General features: G+C 40.5%; 1 protein-coding gene across 1 annotated transcript in view; it reads left to right on the forward strand.

Annotated features, from left to right (window-relative positions):
- Nucleotides 1-18,074, forward strand: part of PRKDC (protein kinase, DNA-activated, catalytic subunit) — a 161,058-nt gene that overhangs the window by 5,880 nt on the left and 137,104 nt on the right. Inside the window, exons 2-14 of the mRNA XM_074944407.1 lie at nt 3,461-3,537; nt 3,656-3,748; nt 4,977-5,051; nt 6,103-6,211; nt 7,584-7,696; nt 8,171-8,270; nt 8,861-8,916; nt 9,013-9,043; nt 11,406-11,563; nt 11,759-11,905; nt 12,958-13,122; nt 14,357-14,525; nt 15,589-15,638. Coding sequence (XP_074800508.1) covers nt 3,461-3,537; nt 3,656-3,748; nt 4,977-5,051; nt 6,103-6,211; nt 7,584-7,696; nt 8,171-8,270; nt 8,861-8,916; nt 9,013-9,043; nt 11,406-11,563; nt 11,759-11,905; nt 12,958-13,122; nt 14,357-14,525; nt 15,589-15,638 — 1,343 coding nt within the window. The remainder of the gene's footprint in view (nt 1-3,460; nt 3,538-3,655; nt 3,749-4,976; nt 5,052-6,102; nt 6,212-7,583; nt 7,697-8,170; nt 8,271-8,860; nt 8,917-9,012; nt 9,044-11,405; nt 11,564-11,758; nt 11,906-12,957; nt 13,123-14,356; nt 14,526-15,588; nt 15,639-18,074) is intronic.

Below are 18,074 nucleotides of genomic sequence, written 5' to 3' on the forward strand. Positions count from 1 at the left end.
GTTAAAGGTGGCACCCAGGTTACAAGTCTGAGTGACATGGAGGATGGTGATGTTAACAGTGAGTGAGAGTGGAGAGACTTGGGTAGAAAAGATAAACTCAGTGTGAATGAAACTCCTGAAGTTGATGATGATCTGAGGAGCAGTAAGAGAGACAGCATGAAACGTGGGATTGGGTAAACGAAGACAGGATTGGAGAGAGAGGCTAGCAAATCACCAGGAAAGATGGCAGTGAAAGCTGTGTAAGTGGATGATTTCATCCACAGTAAAGGTTTAGATCACAGATGTCAGATAGAATCTAGCCCGCATGATATATTTGTGGCTTGCATCATACATTTAGAGTCTCCAAACTCTCTAAAATTTCATTGTTAAAAAGTAAGTTTCTAATTCTTATGGCTAGAGAGGAAACCTTCCAAAAGTAAGCCAAGTGTAATCAAAGCGGTGATGTCTGCCTGAGTATGCAGACAGCTTGAAACTGACTCAGAGGGATGAACACCATTCATCTGCTTGGAATATCAACTTTAAACTGATAACTGATTGTTTTGGATGAGTGAAATGCGGTAGACCTAATCTATCTAGGCTTCATTAAAGCATTTGACATGATACAACATGGGAAATTATTAGTGAAGTTGGGGAAAATGGTGATTAGTACAGGAACTGTAAAATGCATAAGGAGTGGCTAAAGGAGAAACAGCAGCTTGTTGTGTTGAAAGGAGAACTATGGGATGGAGGAAGGTTACTAGTGGCGTTCCTCAAGGGTCTGTCTTAGGACTGATTTTATTTAATATTTTCATTAATGACCATGGCACAAAAAGTAGTAGTGTACAAATGAAATTTGCTGATGACAAGTCAGGAGGCATTGTCAATGCAAAGAAGAATTGGAATATTATATGAGAAGAATAGGATAGCCTGGAGGACAGGAATTTTTTCTCTAACTTGGGGGCTCATCAGTTGGAAATGACAGAGGAGGATAAAGACCTGGGGTGTAAGTTGATCATGGGATGACTAATGTAATATGGCTGTGAAAAAGGCTATTTGGATCCTCAGATATATCAGGTAAGGCATTTCCAGTAGAGCTGGAGAACTATTAATACCATCAAACAAGGCACTGTAAGACCTCATCTGGAATATCATGTACAATTCTGGTCACCCATGTTCAGTGAAGATGAATTTAAACTGGAACAGGTGTAGAGATGAGCTACTAGTTGGGTTAGGTAAATGGAGAACTGTTTTAGGAGAGGAGACAAACAAGCCAAGCTCTCTCAAGCCTAGCAAAACAAAGTCTAAGTGGGAATTCGCTTGCTCTCTACAAATACAGTGGGTAGGGGTTAACGCAAGGATGGGAGAAGAGCTACCTAAGCTAAAGGACAGCGTGTGCATAACAACAAATGGGGATACACTGGCTATGAGTAAGTTTAGGGTGGAAGTTAGAAGAAGGTTTCTAACCATTAGGGGAGTAAGATTTTTGGGATAGCCTCCCAATAAGAATGGCGAGGGCAAACAACCTAACTAGTTTAAGATGGAGCTTGCTATGTTTGTGAATGTGATTATATGAGGGGGTTGCCTGCAAAAGCAGACGACTGGACTCGATGACCCAGGAGGTCCCTTGTTGTCCTTTGTGCTATGTTCCTGTGTTTAAAGTTCAGCGATGACACTTCAGTGGAACCTGATTCTCCACTGTTTTGCACCTTGTGTAATCATTTACATTGGTGCAAAATGAGTATAGAATGCTGCCATTCTGAGTTCATAACATTTCATCCTTCACTTTGTACTTTCTTTGCACAGGTGTAAATGAATACACAAGGTGTAAAGCAGTGGAAATCAGGGCAGTAGTTCCTGACATTTTCCATTCAACTGTGAGCATGCTGCCACTCTCTGGAGCAGTGGAATAAAAGGCTGGCAGCATCAGTGCACTAGGGACCAGAAAAGTGCCGCCTTATTAAGACAGGGATTAGGAGTGTAGATCACAAAAAGTATCAGATCTGTTACATATAAGTTGTGCTGAGACTCACTTAAAAAGGCAAACTCCTGTCACTCTTACATTGTGGAATACCTTATGTGGCAGTTTGGGTTCACTGACAGTACCCATGGAGAAAAGTACTACTCATGAGTCAGGATGGCAGAATCTGGCCCTAAAATTGTGCCCCAACTGCCACATCTACAACTGGCAGTGTTGCTGTAGGTGTTGGAAACTTACAGCTTCACTTCCTCTGCTGTGTATTCATGCTTCTCAGTTCACTCTACTCTTAACTGAGGATCATATTTGTTACCTCCTGAACTGTTAAGAGGAAGTTTTAAGCAGTCTGATTGATCTAATTGCTGTTTTTTTAAATAACAGCTGTTGTTTTAGAAGTGAAACAAATTAATTAGTTGTTTGCAGTGTTGTTGTTGTCATATACGAGACACATTGTTGTAGCCAGAATACGACACACAGAAAGTGGATGAGGTAATGGCTTTTATTGGACCAACTTCTGTTGGTGCAAGAGACAAACTTTCGAACTATAAGAAGTTCTTCAAGAGATTCATTAGTGGCAGGTGTATTTAGAAGAAATGAAAGGAAATACTATTTCATGCAGCATGTAGCTATTGTGTGGAATTCACTGCCACAAGGGACTATGGGATTAAATTCTGTATCTGGAGTTTTAAAAGGGCAGAATAATTTTAGGATTAATAACACTTGACTGTGGAAGAGGTTTAATGTTTTTCTGAAGCATTGGGTGTTGTCCACCATTAGAAGTGGGATAGTGGACTTTGATGGACCACTGGTTTGATCTGACATGTAAAATACTATGTTCCTGTCTAGACTCCTCATAGTTTTACTAGATGGTGACCAAGACTTGTTGACATGACCTTTTTGGTCCTGTCTACTCTGGTTTTTGAAATCAGGTTAACACCTTTTTGGCAAGAAGTTTATTTAAACATCTCTCCGGATAGGAGTTAACACGGCTTCAAATGTTAATATAGATTATGTCTTCGTCCAGGATGACCACTCCTCATAGTCATTGATTAAAACATAGTTGACAGGTTACCCTTTGGGGTCATTGCAGACCTGATGTTGCTGTACTGGTTTTGGCCCCAGGATTGGAAGGTACAAAGGTGGTGTAAAGCCACCTTTCTCTCATCCCTGGTTCTGTACCAAGCAGAGTTGGACCGAACATGAGGTTTGAGCATATGTGAACTGAACATTTTACAAACAGAATTTAGGGTTCAATCTTGCAGCCCTAATTCCTGTGACTGGCCCTTTTGGCTTCAGTGGGAATACTTATGTAAGGACTGCAAAATCATGTCCTTATTTAGCACTGAAAATAATTAGTTGCGTTTTGGCACAAGGATATTCTTTAAAAGTGGACATCCTGAATAATGTCCAATATTATCTAAATAATCAGGTTCTAGGAGCCACTTGTTTGGAAACAGTGTAAATAACAAAGCAAATAGTTTGATGCTTCTCTTGTTCTTCCTATAGCATTGCAAACTTCACTGGTATTTTCCAAAGATAATGGATTACTTGTGTTTGTCCGCAAGTCTCTCAGGATTGAGGAAGTAAGTTGATAAACTTAGTTGTGATTTGATTTTTTTTTAAAAGAACTGTTGCAATATTTTTTGTTGCTAAGTGAGAGCATACAGGCTTTCATTTCTAAAAAGGAACTTGTTTTTTCAGTTTCGAGAGTGCAGGGAAGAAGCTTTAAAATTTCTCTGTGCCTTTCTGGAAAAGATTGGTCAGCATGTTCATCCTTATGCTCATGATATTAAGGTAAGTGAAGGAAAACTTATTTTTAAAAATCTCTGTCAAATACTTTTAACAGTTCTTCAGTGCTTTTAATTTAAACACGAAAGCTTGAAAGATATATAAAAATATGACTAATACCAGGTTCATGGCTTTCCTTTATTCAATTCATACCCCTCCCCCCAATGTTTCTAATAGAGCTAAAACAGAAGAGCAATTTTGGTTTACATATTAATGCACTGGTGTCATTAAAAGTGTTAGTATACTTTGGTAGTATTTGTTCAAGTATCTTGGAGCCAGCAGGGTTAGCATATATTTTTCTCTCTCTCAAAAAATGGTAGTTGCTGGGTTTGGGGTTTTTTTTGTAATGTTGTACCAGTGAAATATTTGATTTAAATATTTTGAATCCTTCTGCTCCAGTTCGTAACCTTTGAAGTGACTTTTTTAAGGCCTGTTTTTTCAGAGGAGTTGTGTACCTGGGTACTATGGGTGCTCATTATTTCTGAAAATGTGTCCCTTAGAGTATGTCTACAGTGCAGTTAAAAATCCATGGCCGGTCCATGCTAGCTGACTTGGGCTTGTGGGCCTCAGACTAAGGGCTGTTTAATAGCAGTGTAGACATTTAGGACCCTGTGAGGTGGAAGGGTCCCAGGGCTTGGGCTGCAGCCCAAGCCGGAATGTCTACAACACAATTAAACAGCACCTTAGTCTGAGTCCCGTGAGCCCAAGTCAACTGGCACAGGCCAGCGGCGGATGTCTAATTGCAGTGTAGACTACTCTGAGTCTAAACTGCTCAGTAGTATCAATTTAACTGGAGATGTTTGTGCCACTGTACTTTTTGAGCTCGTGGTAATAGCCCCCTGCTTAAAAGGAAAGGGGGCTAGTGGCAGATTTGCTGCATGGGGTCCTTTTATTCTAGAACTTGCTTCAGTCTAGATTTACCGAAACTTGGATTTGCTCATTTTTAGGACACACTGCAAAACCAGTCTTTTCTTTTGGGTTTGGTTGAGGGATATAAGGTAGTCATGTGATGGGTTAGTGTTGCTATTTTCTGGGTGAATATTTATTCTAGTCTGCATTGGCTTTGTATAAGAAGTTGTGTATTTTGATTCTTGGGTTTTGTACATTGTAAATGTTGTAAAATACCTAAAATCATTGGGGAAAAGTATTTTAAAGAAATATCTTAAATTATTTAAATATTTTTAAATCTTCCGTCCTGTTAATGATTATTATGGTCTATTTTTTTCCAACCTAGCTAACTTGTATTAGCGTTTACACAAAAGAAAAGGCTGCAAAATGTAAAATCCCAGCCCTGGAGCTTCTCATTAAGGTAAAACATACTTTATAGTTCTTCATTATTTCTAAGCCTAGAGACTTTTGAGTTATACCATGGCTGCTGTTGAATGTGGCAAACTCAAAAATCTACCATAACAAGGGAGGTTTGGTGGTTTAATTCTGTAGGAGGGGTATTAAAAAGGTATTTCTCTGCCCACAAATCAGTCCTAATCTCCTTTGACCAAATTGCTTTATTAAAGGTGCCATCCCTTAATTTGTGTTGGAAGACATCTTGGATTTTGAGGGCGATCACAGAGTGCATCTTTATTCCCAATTTAAGTGCTGTTCTTTAAAGCAACACTGTCAATTTAAAAATCACACTTCTGTTCGAAAATATTAATCTGTTACAGATAACAACTAGGATAATACAGCTGAAACATATTTGAGGGGCAAACTTGTTTTATATTTTTTTTAGTTTTCTTAGTGCATATGATAACATTTTGTATAGAATAATTTTTACTGTTTTTCCTGTGTAGTGCATTATGCCCTGATTCTGCAAACACTTATGCATGTGCTTAACTTTACATATGGGAGTAGTCCTTTTGAAGTTAATTCTTCTGTGGTTTGAGTGGGCCTTACAGCAACAGGGAGAGAAACACTTTAAAACTAGGTAAACATGCTTATGAAACTGCAGACATTAACAGGTGTCATATCCTAAAACTAATTATAACTCCATTTTTTAAATTGATGGTGCCCTTTTGACCTAAAATTACAGCCAAAATATGTACAAGGAACATAGGAAGTAGAAAAATAGGTGACCTACATATACAATAGGATGAGCACATGATTTGCATGAGGAAAACACAACAAAACCAATATTTATTATATAGAAATGGTAGCTTGTCTTTACCTACATCTTATACGATCAGAATACGTATCAATCATCTTTAACTTAACCCGCTAAACCAGTGGGACTACTTGTGCTTAAAGTTAGGTATGTACTTAAGTATCTTTCTGACTTGGGGGCCTTATTTACCTGGGTCCAAGTGGAAAAAAATAAAATAATTGTTTTTCCTCATTTGTGGGTATCTTGTATATATTTCCAGTTGCTTCAAAATTTACGGTCTTCCTTTCTGATGGAAGAATTGAAAGTTGGAGAGATCTTTAACAAATTTTATGGGGAACTTGCTGCAAGAAGTAAAGTGCCTGACACAGGTGAGCCTTAGCTTTTCTAGCAACATTATTACTTATTTTATTTATTATCTTTTAGTATAGTAGAACCTCAGAGTTATGACCACCAGAGTTACAAACTGACTGGTCAACCGCCCATGTCATTTGGAACCGGAAGTACACAATCGGGCAACAGTAGAGACCCCCTGCCCCGAAAGCAAATACAGTAAAGTACTGTATTAAACATAAACTATTTAAAAAAAAAAAAAAAAGGGAAAGTTTAAATTTCTTTTTGACAAAGTGAGGAAACCATTTCTGTGCTTGTTTCATTTAAATTCAGATGGTTAAGAGCAGAAATTTTCTTCTGCATAGTAGAGTTTCAAAGCTGTATTAAGTCAATGTTCAGTTGTAAACTTTTGAAAGAACAGCCATAACGTTTTGTTCAGAGTTACAACCAACTTCCATTCCCAAGGTGTTCATAACTCTAAGGTTCTACTGTATTAATATCTTTATGGATTTTTTCCAAGAGTAATGTGGGCAAAATAGGAGAAGGTAGGACTTAAAATAAAAACAAAACTTCAAAAATAGTCTTTAATGAATAAATGTAAGTTACATACTAGTAGTAAGACTGCTCAGTTGGGAGTTGGGAAATTTTGTATAAATGCATTTGACATTGGTGAATAGGGAAATCATGAAATGTTACTATTTAGTATACTGGCTCTAAATACTGGTCAGCTGTCAATATGCTTTTGTAAGACCAATAAAGCAATATCATCATCATCTCCTCTAGAATAAGTAAGTGTCCTCAGAAATATTGACTGTCACATATGGTAGAGCTAGGTATGGGTTTTCTGCTTCCTTAGGCCCTGATCCTGCAATGAGCTCTGACCTTGTATGGTCCAGCTCCATGTTAGCAACATTCCATGGACATCAGTGAGGGTGTGCCCACACAGAGCTCATGACAGGAGTCTTAGGCTATATTTATATTAATGTTGCATTTTTAAACTTTCACTGCTGAACTCAACTCCTTGATTAGGGACTTAGAATGTCAGCGTGCTGAGCACCCTGTTTTTTCAAATCCCATTGATTTCAGTCTGAGTTGAGGGTGTGTGGCACCTCATAGGATTGAGCCCTATAATTTAGTATTTAAAACTAGTGGTTTGAATAACTTGAATAAATTAATCTTCACTATATGAGCTGGTGATAAATTTCAAATCCAAGCATGGAAGAATATGTATGTATTAAAGCATTGTTTTACTCTTTCGTTTGCCAGTCATCATGCCAAGATACCACTAATCTTAACTGCCTAAATAGGTGGGTGGACAAACACACTGACTTTATAATAATGGTGTCTAACTACTGTATCATATGCCACAGAGATCTCAAAGTAAGTGACGCATATATTGATATTTTTTAGTACTGGAAAAATTATATGAGCTCCTTGGAGTATTGGGAGAAGTCCAGCCTAGTGACATGGTTGACAATTCTGAGAAATTATTCCGAGCTTTCTTGGGTGAGCTCAGAACACAGGTATGATTGGAACCTCTTGTAGGACTCTGTCAATCAGTTTTCTCTGGTGGGTGTTGTGGGTGTTGAATTACCATTCATCCCAAGACTGTTGGATACTTCATTTAGCCAGATAATTATAAAACACAGTTTGAACAATTTTATTGTTAATAGCTGTCAAGTTTTTGTTTTCTCTGGTTACAGGGTCTTGGGTAGGTTACAGGTGGAGAGGAGACCTAGTGGCCATTAACTGAGTAATGTGGGGAGGGGAGAGGGAAGAGCATAATCATCATCAGCCATAGTATCCTAGGTAGAGGATGTGATTTCCGTTAGAGGCCAGTTTCTTATTTAGACTCTATTAAGCTGCAGAACTTCATTGCACTGTTTGTTTCAGAAGGTTGACAACACAGCTATGCCTTACCAAGGTCCTTACTTGTTTGTTTCTATCTTACTCTTCTAATTTAAGCATAATATTTTCTTTAAAACTTTTATTTTCAGATGACCTCAGCAACAAGAGAGCCCAAACTACCAGTAGTAGCAGGGTGTCTGAAAGGACTGACTGCGCTTATGTATAACTTTACTAAATCCATGGATGAAGGTGCAGTACTTTTTATTTTTCTTTTATTTTTAATATATATAGACATTTTGACTGTTGTACACCTGATGGAGCATCTGTTCATCTGGTCTCAAGATTCACTCTTTTATAGATAAGAATGCATGCAAGCAGTTGTGCATTCTGAGTGAAATTCCCCGCATTGGCAGAAGGCCTGCTCATGCAAGGCCTTCATGCCCCAGCACCCCTGGGGTGCTCCAGTATGTAAGAGAGTGTGGTCAGCGTGGTTGCATAGGGTGGGAAGCTGAAGTGCTGTTTATCCAGGAGGGACTGGGCAGCTGTACAACCCCAGGTGAAAGTTTGAACATTCTTATTCATAATTATATACAGGCACATTTACACTAGCATACCCATGTTTAAAGAGTGGTTTTTCAGAAAGTCAAACAGAGAAGTATATTTAAAAAAAAAAATTTTAGCATCCTCAGGGAGAGTTTCCCTTCCTTTAAGAGTGTGATATTTTGAAGACCTTTAAATATTGTCTCTTCACATCCATAACAAGATAAAATTACCTTGCCGTTTTGACTCTTTCAGAGGTGCCCTTAGTGAAATGTTTCATTATTGTTGTTATCCTACAGATCCCCACACTTCAAAGGAGATTTTTGATTTTGCAGTGAAGGCGATCAGTCCACAGGTAGAATGTTTGATGAATATCTTCCGAGTGTGTATTCTTCTACATACATTAATGCTGAAGAGCAAGTCATTTATGGTGAACCTTTTGTTTTTACAGGTTGACCTAAAGCGATATGCAGTACCTCTAGGTAAGATTTTATCTTATAACTTTGCAGTTCTGTGGATACCAAGCGTATCTTGGAGGAGACATGTTTCCTCCTCTGCTTATTCCCTTCAAAGAATACAGCATGTTTTGCATTCTAGGCTAGAAGAGTGGAGTGAGAGAGTGTGCTTTTGTGATCTAAGAAGTTAAAAATGGAGTAGTTGGCTGAGCAAAGCAAATTCTAATACTCAGCAACAACACTGCATCCAACACTTAACTTAATGGCATTTCTCTTTCTGTAATGTGACAACTTTTGAATGCCATATCCAATGTGTTCCAAAATTTCAGGGAATGTTCTAGGTATCTGTGCATACCCAGGATAAAATCCAGATTAATGAGTAGCTATGCCGTGCCTGCCCTCTAACCTGGGGTGTCATTTACAATGCTTTGCTGGTGTAGCCTCCCATTTGGATTGCTCACAAACAGCCTCCAGATAACTTGCCACCCCAAATGGAGTTTTCCCAGACACTTCAATTAAAACACACTGGATTAGATTAAACAATAAAACAAGTTTATTAACTACAGACAGAGAGAGATTTTAAGTGAGGTACAAGTAATGAGGGGTAAAAATCAGATATGGTTACAAGAAAATAAAATTAAAACACTACAAGTGCCTAACTTAACCAACTGTATGAGGTTCAAGCAATGTTTCTCTCACCACACACACTCAGCAGTTTTACTGACCAAACTTCTTAGGCCAGGACCTCTTCTCCAGTTCAGTGGCTGCTTCCTTTGATCCTTTTGGTGTAGTGAATTGATGAACAGAGAGAGGAAGGGTGCTTTGGGCTGTCTGTCCCTCATTTTTATAGTATCTGTCCTCCTTTTGGAGAACGTTTCCACCTGAGATTCAGGGAATAGAGAGTATGTGTAGGAAAGGCTGTTCACTGCTGCATTTTTCCTTACTTGTCTGAGGTTTCTTTGTCCGCCCTTCCTGCTTGATGACTCTGTTTACTGCTTAAATGCAAATGAAGCAGAGCACATGTTCCTTTGTTTGATACAGACCTGTTTGCCAGCTTCTGCTGTGGTTTGGAACGTGTGTTAATACCATTATACAGGGGAAAATGCAACACATTTTATCAGGATACTGTTGACGAGCAAATTATGAGTTTGCAGATGATATCTCACAAGGCATACTTTGTACAAAGATTATTACGATAATGTGTAAATTGTGGACACAGGACATACAGTTCTGGGGGAAAGTCTAGGAGTGGGGGTGTGTTGGGGTCACCCTGCAATGTAACCAAGGCTGGTAAGTGAATTGCATGCTGGAGGCTGTTTGTCAGCAGCCCAGACTGGAGGCTACAGCAACAAAGCAGTGTAGAGGATACCCCAGGTTAGAGGGCAGGGGTGACACAGTTACTCACTAGTCTGGATTGTACCCTGGGTATGTCACAGCGTCAGTGGGCAGAACTCTATTGATTTTGGTGAAAATCAGAAAAACTGAAAGGGGAAAATGGGGGACATATAGAGTCTGAGCAACAGGTTAGCTAAGCCTTCCATATAACAATATTCTCATCTCAGCTCTGCCCATCCTCCCAATACAGTTTTTAAAATGCTGCGGAGAAGGGGACAGTGGAGGGCACACAGAGCCTCTGGCATGGGAAAAAGTGGGAAATGAGGAGTAGATAGAGCCCCTGGCCTGGGGGAGGTTGGGTGAAACTGATATGGAGTGAAGGGAGGAGGTGGGGAGGTTTGCAGGGAGTCTCTGAAATAGAGGGGGATGGAAGGTAGCATACAGGCAGCATTGAGGGAATGGAGGGATCTAGAGAACCTTTGGTGTGTGCAATGCTACAGAAGCAAAAAAGTGTGTGACCCTCTCGTAAAGGTGGTGTAGGTTGACTAGATCATGGATTCTCAGTCTGAGGGCTGCAACTCCTCACTGGGGGGTTATGACCACTCTGTATTTCCTATGTTGCTAAATGTAAGGTGCGGGGTCGGGGGGTGGCATTGTTCCTACCTACATCCCAGCTAAGTGGAAGAGGCGACTCTGGCATGTCTCCTGGCATGGAAAAGGCTGAGACTCACTGGCCTAGATGAAGTAAAGTTCTCATTCATAATATCTGGAGCCCCTCCCTCCACCAACAGTAATATACAGACCACTGAAAGGGGCTGCTGCCTCCCTTAGCTGTATCTATACTAGGATAAAAGCAGGAAGATTGTTTTCAGTTGTGAGCTCATATGTAGAGTTAAATGTGTGAATATAGATGTTTTAATAATCAGTAATACAATTTAGTCAGGAGATATGAGACTTCCTGTTGGCCTAATGTAAACTTCTAGAGCATGTTAAGTTGTCAGAAACTTGGAACAGAAATCTGAGTTTTACTGATAATTGTGGTTTTGAATTACAGTTGGATTACACTTGTTCAGCATGCATGCTGCTCAGTTTGGCACCTGCCTTCTGGACAACTATATCTCACTGTTTGAAGTACTGTCCAAGTGGTGTGGCCATACAAATGCAGAGCTGAAGAAAGGTGGTCATTCAGCCCTAGATTCGTTCCTTAGACAGGTACTGCTAATTTACATAAGAACTCCAAGACTTCATCAAGGTGTTAGATTTCTCAAAACACAATTGGAGTGCGGGGACTGTTACATAGATATGGTGGTATATATTTTCTTAAGGTTGTCTCTTTTACTTTAATTTCACTTTGGTTATTTTCTAGTTTCTGGAAATCCATAATTGTTTGTTTGTGTAAATCTGCAGATTTCTCTAATGGTGGCTAAAGATGCAGAAATGCACAAGAGCAAGCTGCAGTTCTTCATGGAGCAGTTCTATGGTATCATCAGAAAAATGGATTCGAGCAATAAGGAGTTGTCCATTGCCATTCGTGGATATGGGCTTTTTGCTGCGGTATGGCAAGCTTACTCTGACAAAACAGCGTATTGGATGGGTTTTATGTTATGATTTGGAAGCCATTCATCTTACATGTTTGTTTTGATTGGCAGAGTCTGTTATGCAGGGAATGCTTCCCCCCAACCCTAGTTGTTTCTGAATTATAAAAGAAATCCACTAGTCAGACTTCTGCATTTTGACTTATAGTAATCACTAAGGGCTCAGTGAACTACCACTGAATTCACTTGGAAGACTTGCAGGATTGGGCTCTAGAGCATTATAGCTTTTTCTCCTTAATACGTGACTTTAGACGTTAGAAACACCCTTTCCGCTGTCAGAATTTTGGCCACGTTAATTCAACTTAGACTTATCTTGTTGTGCTTGGATACGAAATCTACAGCCTTGGCAACTATTAAAAGTTGGAGGAGTTGCATCTATGGGCTGAAAATAAAACCTTATTACCACTATATAATTCTCCTTTTTCCTTCCTCTCTCTTAACTGAGAGTGCTGGACGGGGTTTACTCTGGAGTCCCAACAGTGCTTCTCCTGATTGGCCAGTGTGGCTTGCTATGAGTAACGTGTTGCTACCATGTTCCCCTGTGGAGCTAAGAACCATTGTCTCTACAACATTCTCAGCCTGTCAGAGCTCTGGAAGTAATAGCTGTAGTCCTCTTTAATGTCCCCAACTTATCCTTTCAAGGCAGTTGGATCGAAAAGTTGCAAGAAGAGGATATATAGTGGCCACATTTCCATTCCTAAAAGACCACCTAAATTCTTAGCTTCTCAAGTTGGGTTGGAAAAGTATTGTAACTGCAAGCTCAAAATCAGATTATTAATATAGTTGCAATAAATTATAAAGCAAGGTCACTTTGTTTACTAGCACTTAACTGTTGAACAACATGAAAAAAAGTATTCAAATGTATCAGGTTCCTGTAAAGTTTCAAAAAAAGTTTTTATCTGAACCCAGCTATTTGGTTTTTTGTTTTTGTTTTTTTCTAGTATTGCCGCGTTCTTGTGCTTAACGTAAATACTAATTATTGAAGTGATACTTTACTTTCTCTCATTAAAGCCTTGTAAAGCTATAAATTCTAAGGATGTTGACTTCATGTACGTTGAGCTCCTTCAGCGCTGTAAACAAATGTATCTCACTGAGGCGGAGACAGCAGATGAACATGTGTATCAGCTACCCAGTTTCCTTCAGTCAATTGCAAGTGTTATATTCCACATAGATACAGTAAGTGGAATATTTAAAGCATCAGTCAATTATTTTGTACCTTTAGAGCCATATATGGATCTGTTAAGGATGCACTGAACTACAATAGAAGAGACTCCAATTTGGGAGTGCATGGTGACTCTTGCTGCTCAGCACGTACACGCTGACCTTTTGCTCCTAGAAGGCGGGATGAGTAGTGCTATATTAAGAAAATTAATGAGAGGTCTGTTGAATAAAGGGAAGGATAACACACAGACTAGGTAAAACAGTAAATACTGTGGCAATTGGTGCATTATAGGACAAGCACAGTAGTCAGGAGTGAAATTTAAAAAAAAAAACAGTCTCTGGATGTGGCACACCCTCCCTTATTAGGTCACTTGTGTTGAAATGGCAGGCATGGTGATGTTTGGACATAGAGGGACATAATCAAGTTAATAGCCACACTTCTACATTTCTTTTAAAACTAAGGTTATTTTGTCTGGGTTTTTTTTCAGTTTGTTTTTGTGCATACAACAGCACTTTATATACAGTCAGTTTCCCCTATGTACCCCTTTCCCTATATACCCAATCACTTTCTTGTTTCAATCCGTCTTTCACACAACAATGGAAAGAGAAATGTTTCTCCAGCAATACAGCACAGCTTTGTATCAGCTGTGTTTGTATAAGCCTATTGTCTTTATCTGCTCCCACACTGATAAGTCTGATACTTAAAGTGCCACACTGAGACGGGCAAGTGAGTCTACATGGATTCCTTTGTGTATCTGGAGTGTGTGTTTTGAATGAGGGCTTCCTGATCATTGGCCATAGGTTGGGAGTAAGATGAGCTGTACTTGAATGCCCTGGCTTCAGATGCATAAAAACAGATTAGGCTTCTGGTTTGTGGTTGCTTTTGTGTGAATAAAGCTCTCATTTTAAATTCATAATAATAAAAAAATGAATATGATTGTCTCTGCTAACACTTGCCTTCATTCAGAAACTGCCTTTCTGTTCCTGGGACATAATGTGGCCCCAAGAAGCCTTCACTAACTCCTGTCTGTCTTGATGTTTTAAACTGTCCACATACAGTGGCTTGCTAAGTCTTTCTTTTACCAGTAGATAAAAGATAGTAGATAATTGTGTAACATTTCTCTCCTTTTACCTTTTGTTGGGAATTGCCTCTTATTTGAGAAGATTTGCATAATTTCCTGAGTGTTTAATGAAGTTATAATTGTTGCTTTTACTGAACACTTTTTTTCCCTGCTCTTATTTTGTCTAGATTCCTGAAGTGTACACTCCAGTTCTTGAACGTCTAATTGTGGTGCAGATAGATAGTTTTCCACAGTACAGTGTAAAAATGCAGTCGGCTTGTTGCAAATCCATAGTAAAAGTTTTCCTAGCCCTGGCAGGGAAGGGACCAGTTCTCTGGAGTTTCATCAGCACAGTAGGTGAGTATGTGTTTCTGACTCCTGATTTTTCCATCTACAATGATAAACCAGTTGTAAGATAAGTTTGTGGAGTATTTATCTGAGATGGTCTCAATGATAATGGCCATTTTGGGAGCAACCTGAGGACTCCCACTCTCCAGGCCAGTAGAGGGTTTGGGGTGCAGATTACATTACCCTTGAACATCCTCTACCAGTTCCCTCTACAGGTGAGTAACAACCTTGTAGGAGAACGTGACGATGATTTACACAAAAGGGTAAATGAAACAATAGTGTTTTAAAAAAACAGAGGTAGCTGTTACTGCTCTTGTTCAGATGCATTGGGTTGAGGGGGAGTTTACCAACAAAAATAAAAAGTCCCTGTTTCCCATTTGCAAAATTCTTAAACTTTATATTAAAAAATGTGTACACCTGTTTAGGCCTGGGAGCACTCTTGTGGTTGATGTTATTGTAGATTCTATCAGAAATATATGATGATGAACTCTTTGCTTTATGGAATATATTAATGGTATAAAATAAAATTCTAAATTTGTGATGTTGTTAAGATACAATCCGGTGACCAGAACAGTGTCTCTCAATGTTTATAAAATTTCCAAGATTTCCCAGCACGCCTTGCAATTAATATAAAATTAGGGTTTTTTTCTTATTACATTGGGATTTATTAATTTTCTGTTTAGTAACTGATCACCCACCGTATCATACTCTAACACAAGTCCTGACTCCCTGCTCAGTGAAGTCCATTGGGATTTTTCTTACTTACTGCAATGGGCATTAGATCAGATGCTCAATTCTGAGTACAACCAGCATCAGACCTGGAGAGGGGATGAGGCAGTGCTGACAAAATGTGATGTGGAGGCAGTTCAAAAAAATTTTCCTGTGGGAGATCCTTAAATTTAGAGTCTACTTCTGGTTGTGCTTGCCAATTGATAAACTTCCTCTCCCCTCTATTTTTAAAACCCAAATTCTATCAGAATGCCAGAAATAAAGTTATACACCTCTTTCTTTTAGTGAATCATTTGGATGATGTACCTTTGAAATCTGTTCAGATAATTTTTTTTTATTTCAGTGCATCAAGGGTTAGTCAGAGTCTGCTCCAAGCCAATCACCTTCTCAAGGGTAAGTTAATTGTTGAGACTCTTCACTGGAAGTGTTTTTTTTGATTGTACAATGCAAAAGGCAGAGACTACTGTATATAGTTATCAGATCTGTAAAGTACGAATAACCTTTTGGGAATCAGCTGATTGTTCTTTGGCCATCTATGATGTTTGTTACCAAAAAGATGCAAATAAACTGGTAGATTTAAAAACAAATAAACAGTCTTTTGTGCTAGTTTTGCATACTACTTAATGAATGAAAAGCCCTGTAAGCTGCTGCTGTTCTTCGAGTGCTTGTTCATGTCTATTCCAATCAGGTGTGTGCGCATTCACGGTAGCTGGAGAAGTTTTCCTGTAGCAGCCTCTGTTGGGTCGGCCTGGGAGCCCCCTGGAGTTGCGTCTTCATGGCACTCAATAGAGACCCCTGCCGACCCACCACCCCCTCAGTTCCTTCTTACCGCCAGTGACGGTTAGCTTGAACATCCCATAGCCCTTGCTTAGCAAGTGCCTTTATCTCTGTTTTTCTGTATAGTTCTCGCCCTCTAGGACATGAGGCACTGGCTGGCACCGCCATAGCCCCGGCGCTCGAAGACAATCGGGTGTTGCAGCAGTTGCTGCACCAGGTTGCTCAGGGTTTGGGCATCAAGGCAGAGGAGGTAGTAGAGGACTCCGATCCCATAGTGGATATCCTTGCACCCTCTGGACCTTCCCATATTGCCCTACTGCTCATAAAAACTATTGTGGACACCACCAAAACCCTGTGACAGAACCCAGCCTCATTGCCACCTACTGCCACCTACCAGCAATAATTTGTGCTGGTTATGAACATTTTTATTCCCACTTGCAACCTGATTCCCTTGTTGTGGATGCTGCTAATCAGTGCAAGCAGCAAGGTTTTCAAGGCCCCTCCCCCCAAAACAGGGAGGCTAAAAAACTCTACCTTTTCAGGAGGAAGGTCTATTCCACGGGTGGATTGCGGCTCCGCATTTCCAATCAATAGGCCACTGTCAGTCAGTACTCTTTTAATACCTCTATGGCAATGGAAAAATTTTCAGAGTTGCTCTCCTAGACCCCCGTGCTGAATTTTCAGCCTTGTTTGAGGAGGGCAAGCTAATTTCCCAAGCTTCCGTCCAGGCTCCAGTGGACAGTGCTGATGTAGCCACGAGAGTCATGGCTATGGGGTGGCCATGGGAAGGGGCTCCAGGTCTCTGGTCTCCCATACGAGGTCCAGCGGACCATACAGGACCTCCCCTTTGAGGGTGTGACTCCGTTTTCGGAGAAGACCGATAAAAGGGTACACAGCGTAAAAGACTCTAGAGCCATGCTCAAATCCTTGGGCCTACACACTCCTGCCATGCAGCAGAAGCATTTCAGGCCTCAGCCTCCTCCGCAGTTCTACCAATAGAACCGACAAGACAGCTCCTGGAAGAGGAATAGGAACGGCAGAAAAAGGCCTCACCCATCCTCAGGCCAGGGCTCTGGCCAACCCTAATGACCTTCCAGCCCCAAACCAGTCTTTTGAAGGTGCAGTCAAGGATGGCACACCAGAACAAAAACTGGACCTATGCTGCCTTACCTTTTCCTCCTGACTGTCCCCTTTCTGCTCTGCATGGTCCTGTATCACTTTAGAACGCTGGGTGCTCCACAAGGTAGAGAGGGGATACCCCATCCAATTCCGTGCCCTCCCACCCTTCCACCTCCCCTTCCCCATCCCTCTTCAGGGACCCCTCTCACAAGCAACTCCTTATACAGTAGGTGCACTCAGTCCTTTCGCTAGGGGCAGGGGAAGAGGTTCCTCAGGAGCAGAAGAGCAAGGGTTTCTATTCTTGGTATTTCCTAATACCGAAAGCCAAGGGCTGACTTAGGCCCATACTAGACCTCTGAGAACTCAACAAATTCGTAAAGAAGCTCAAGTTCTGCATGGTCTCTTTGGCCTCCATCATCCCTTCATTGGATCCAGGAGATTGGTATGCCTCCCTTGACTTGAAGGACGCGTACTTTCACATAACAATAACTCTGTCCCACAGAAAATACCTCAGGTTTGTGGTGAACAGGACCCACTATCAGTTCACAATCCTCCCGTTTGGCCTATCAGTGGTGCCTCATGTTTTTATCAAGTGCGTGGCAGTCATGGCTGTGTTCCTGTGCAGACGGCAGGTACAGGTGTTCCCGTACCTCGATGACTGGTTCATCAAGGGCCGCTCCAGGTCTCAAGTGGAGGCACAAGTCAACTTCATAAGAGCGACATTTGACGAACTGGGCTGCCTTCTGAACGAGGGAAAATAAACGCTGTCCCCAGTTCAGAGGGTAGAGTTTATAGGGGCAGTACTGGACTCAATACAAGCCAGGGCATACCTCCCGGAAGCAAGGTTTCAGTCCCTCAGCGACATCATACGAGGTCTCAGGTAGTTCCCCACCACCACAGAAAGGAATTGCCTGAAACTCTTGGGACACATGG

The sequence above is a fragment of the Natator depressus genome, chromosome 2 (genome assembly GCF_965152275.1).
Source record: "Natator depressus isolate rNatDep1 chromosome 2, rNatDep2.hap1, whole genome shotgun sequence".
In the NCBI taxonomy this organism is placed as follows: domain Eukaryota; kingdom Metazoa; phylum Chordata; order Testudines; family Cheloniidae; genus Natator; species Natator depressus.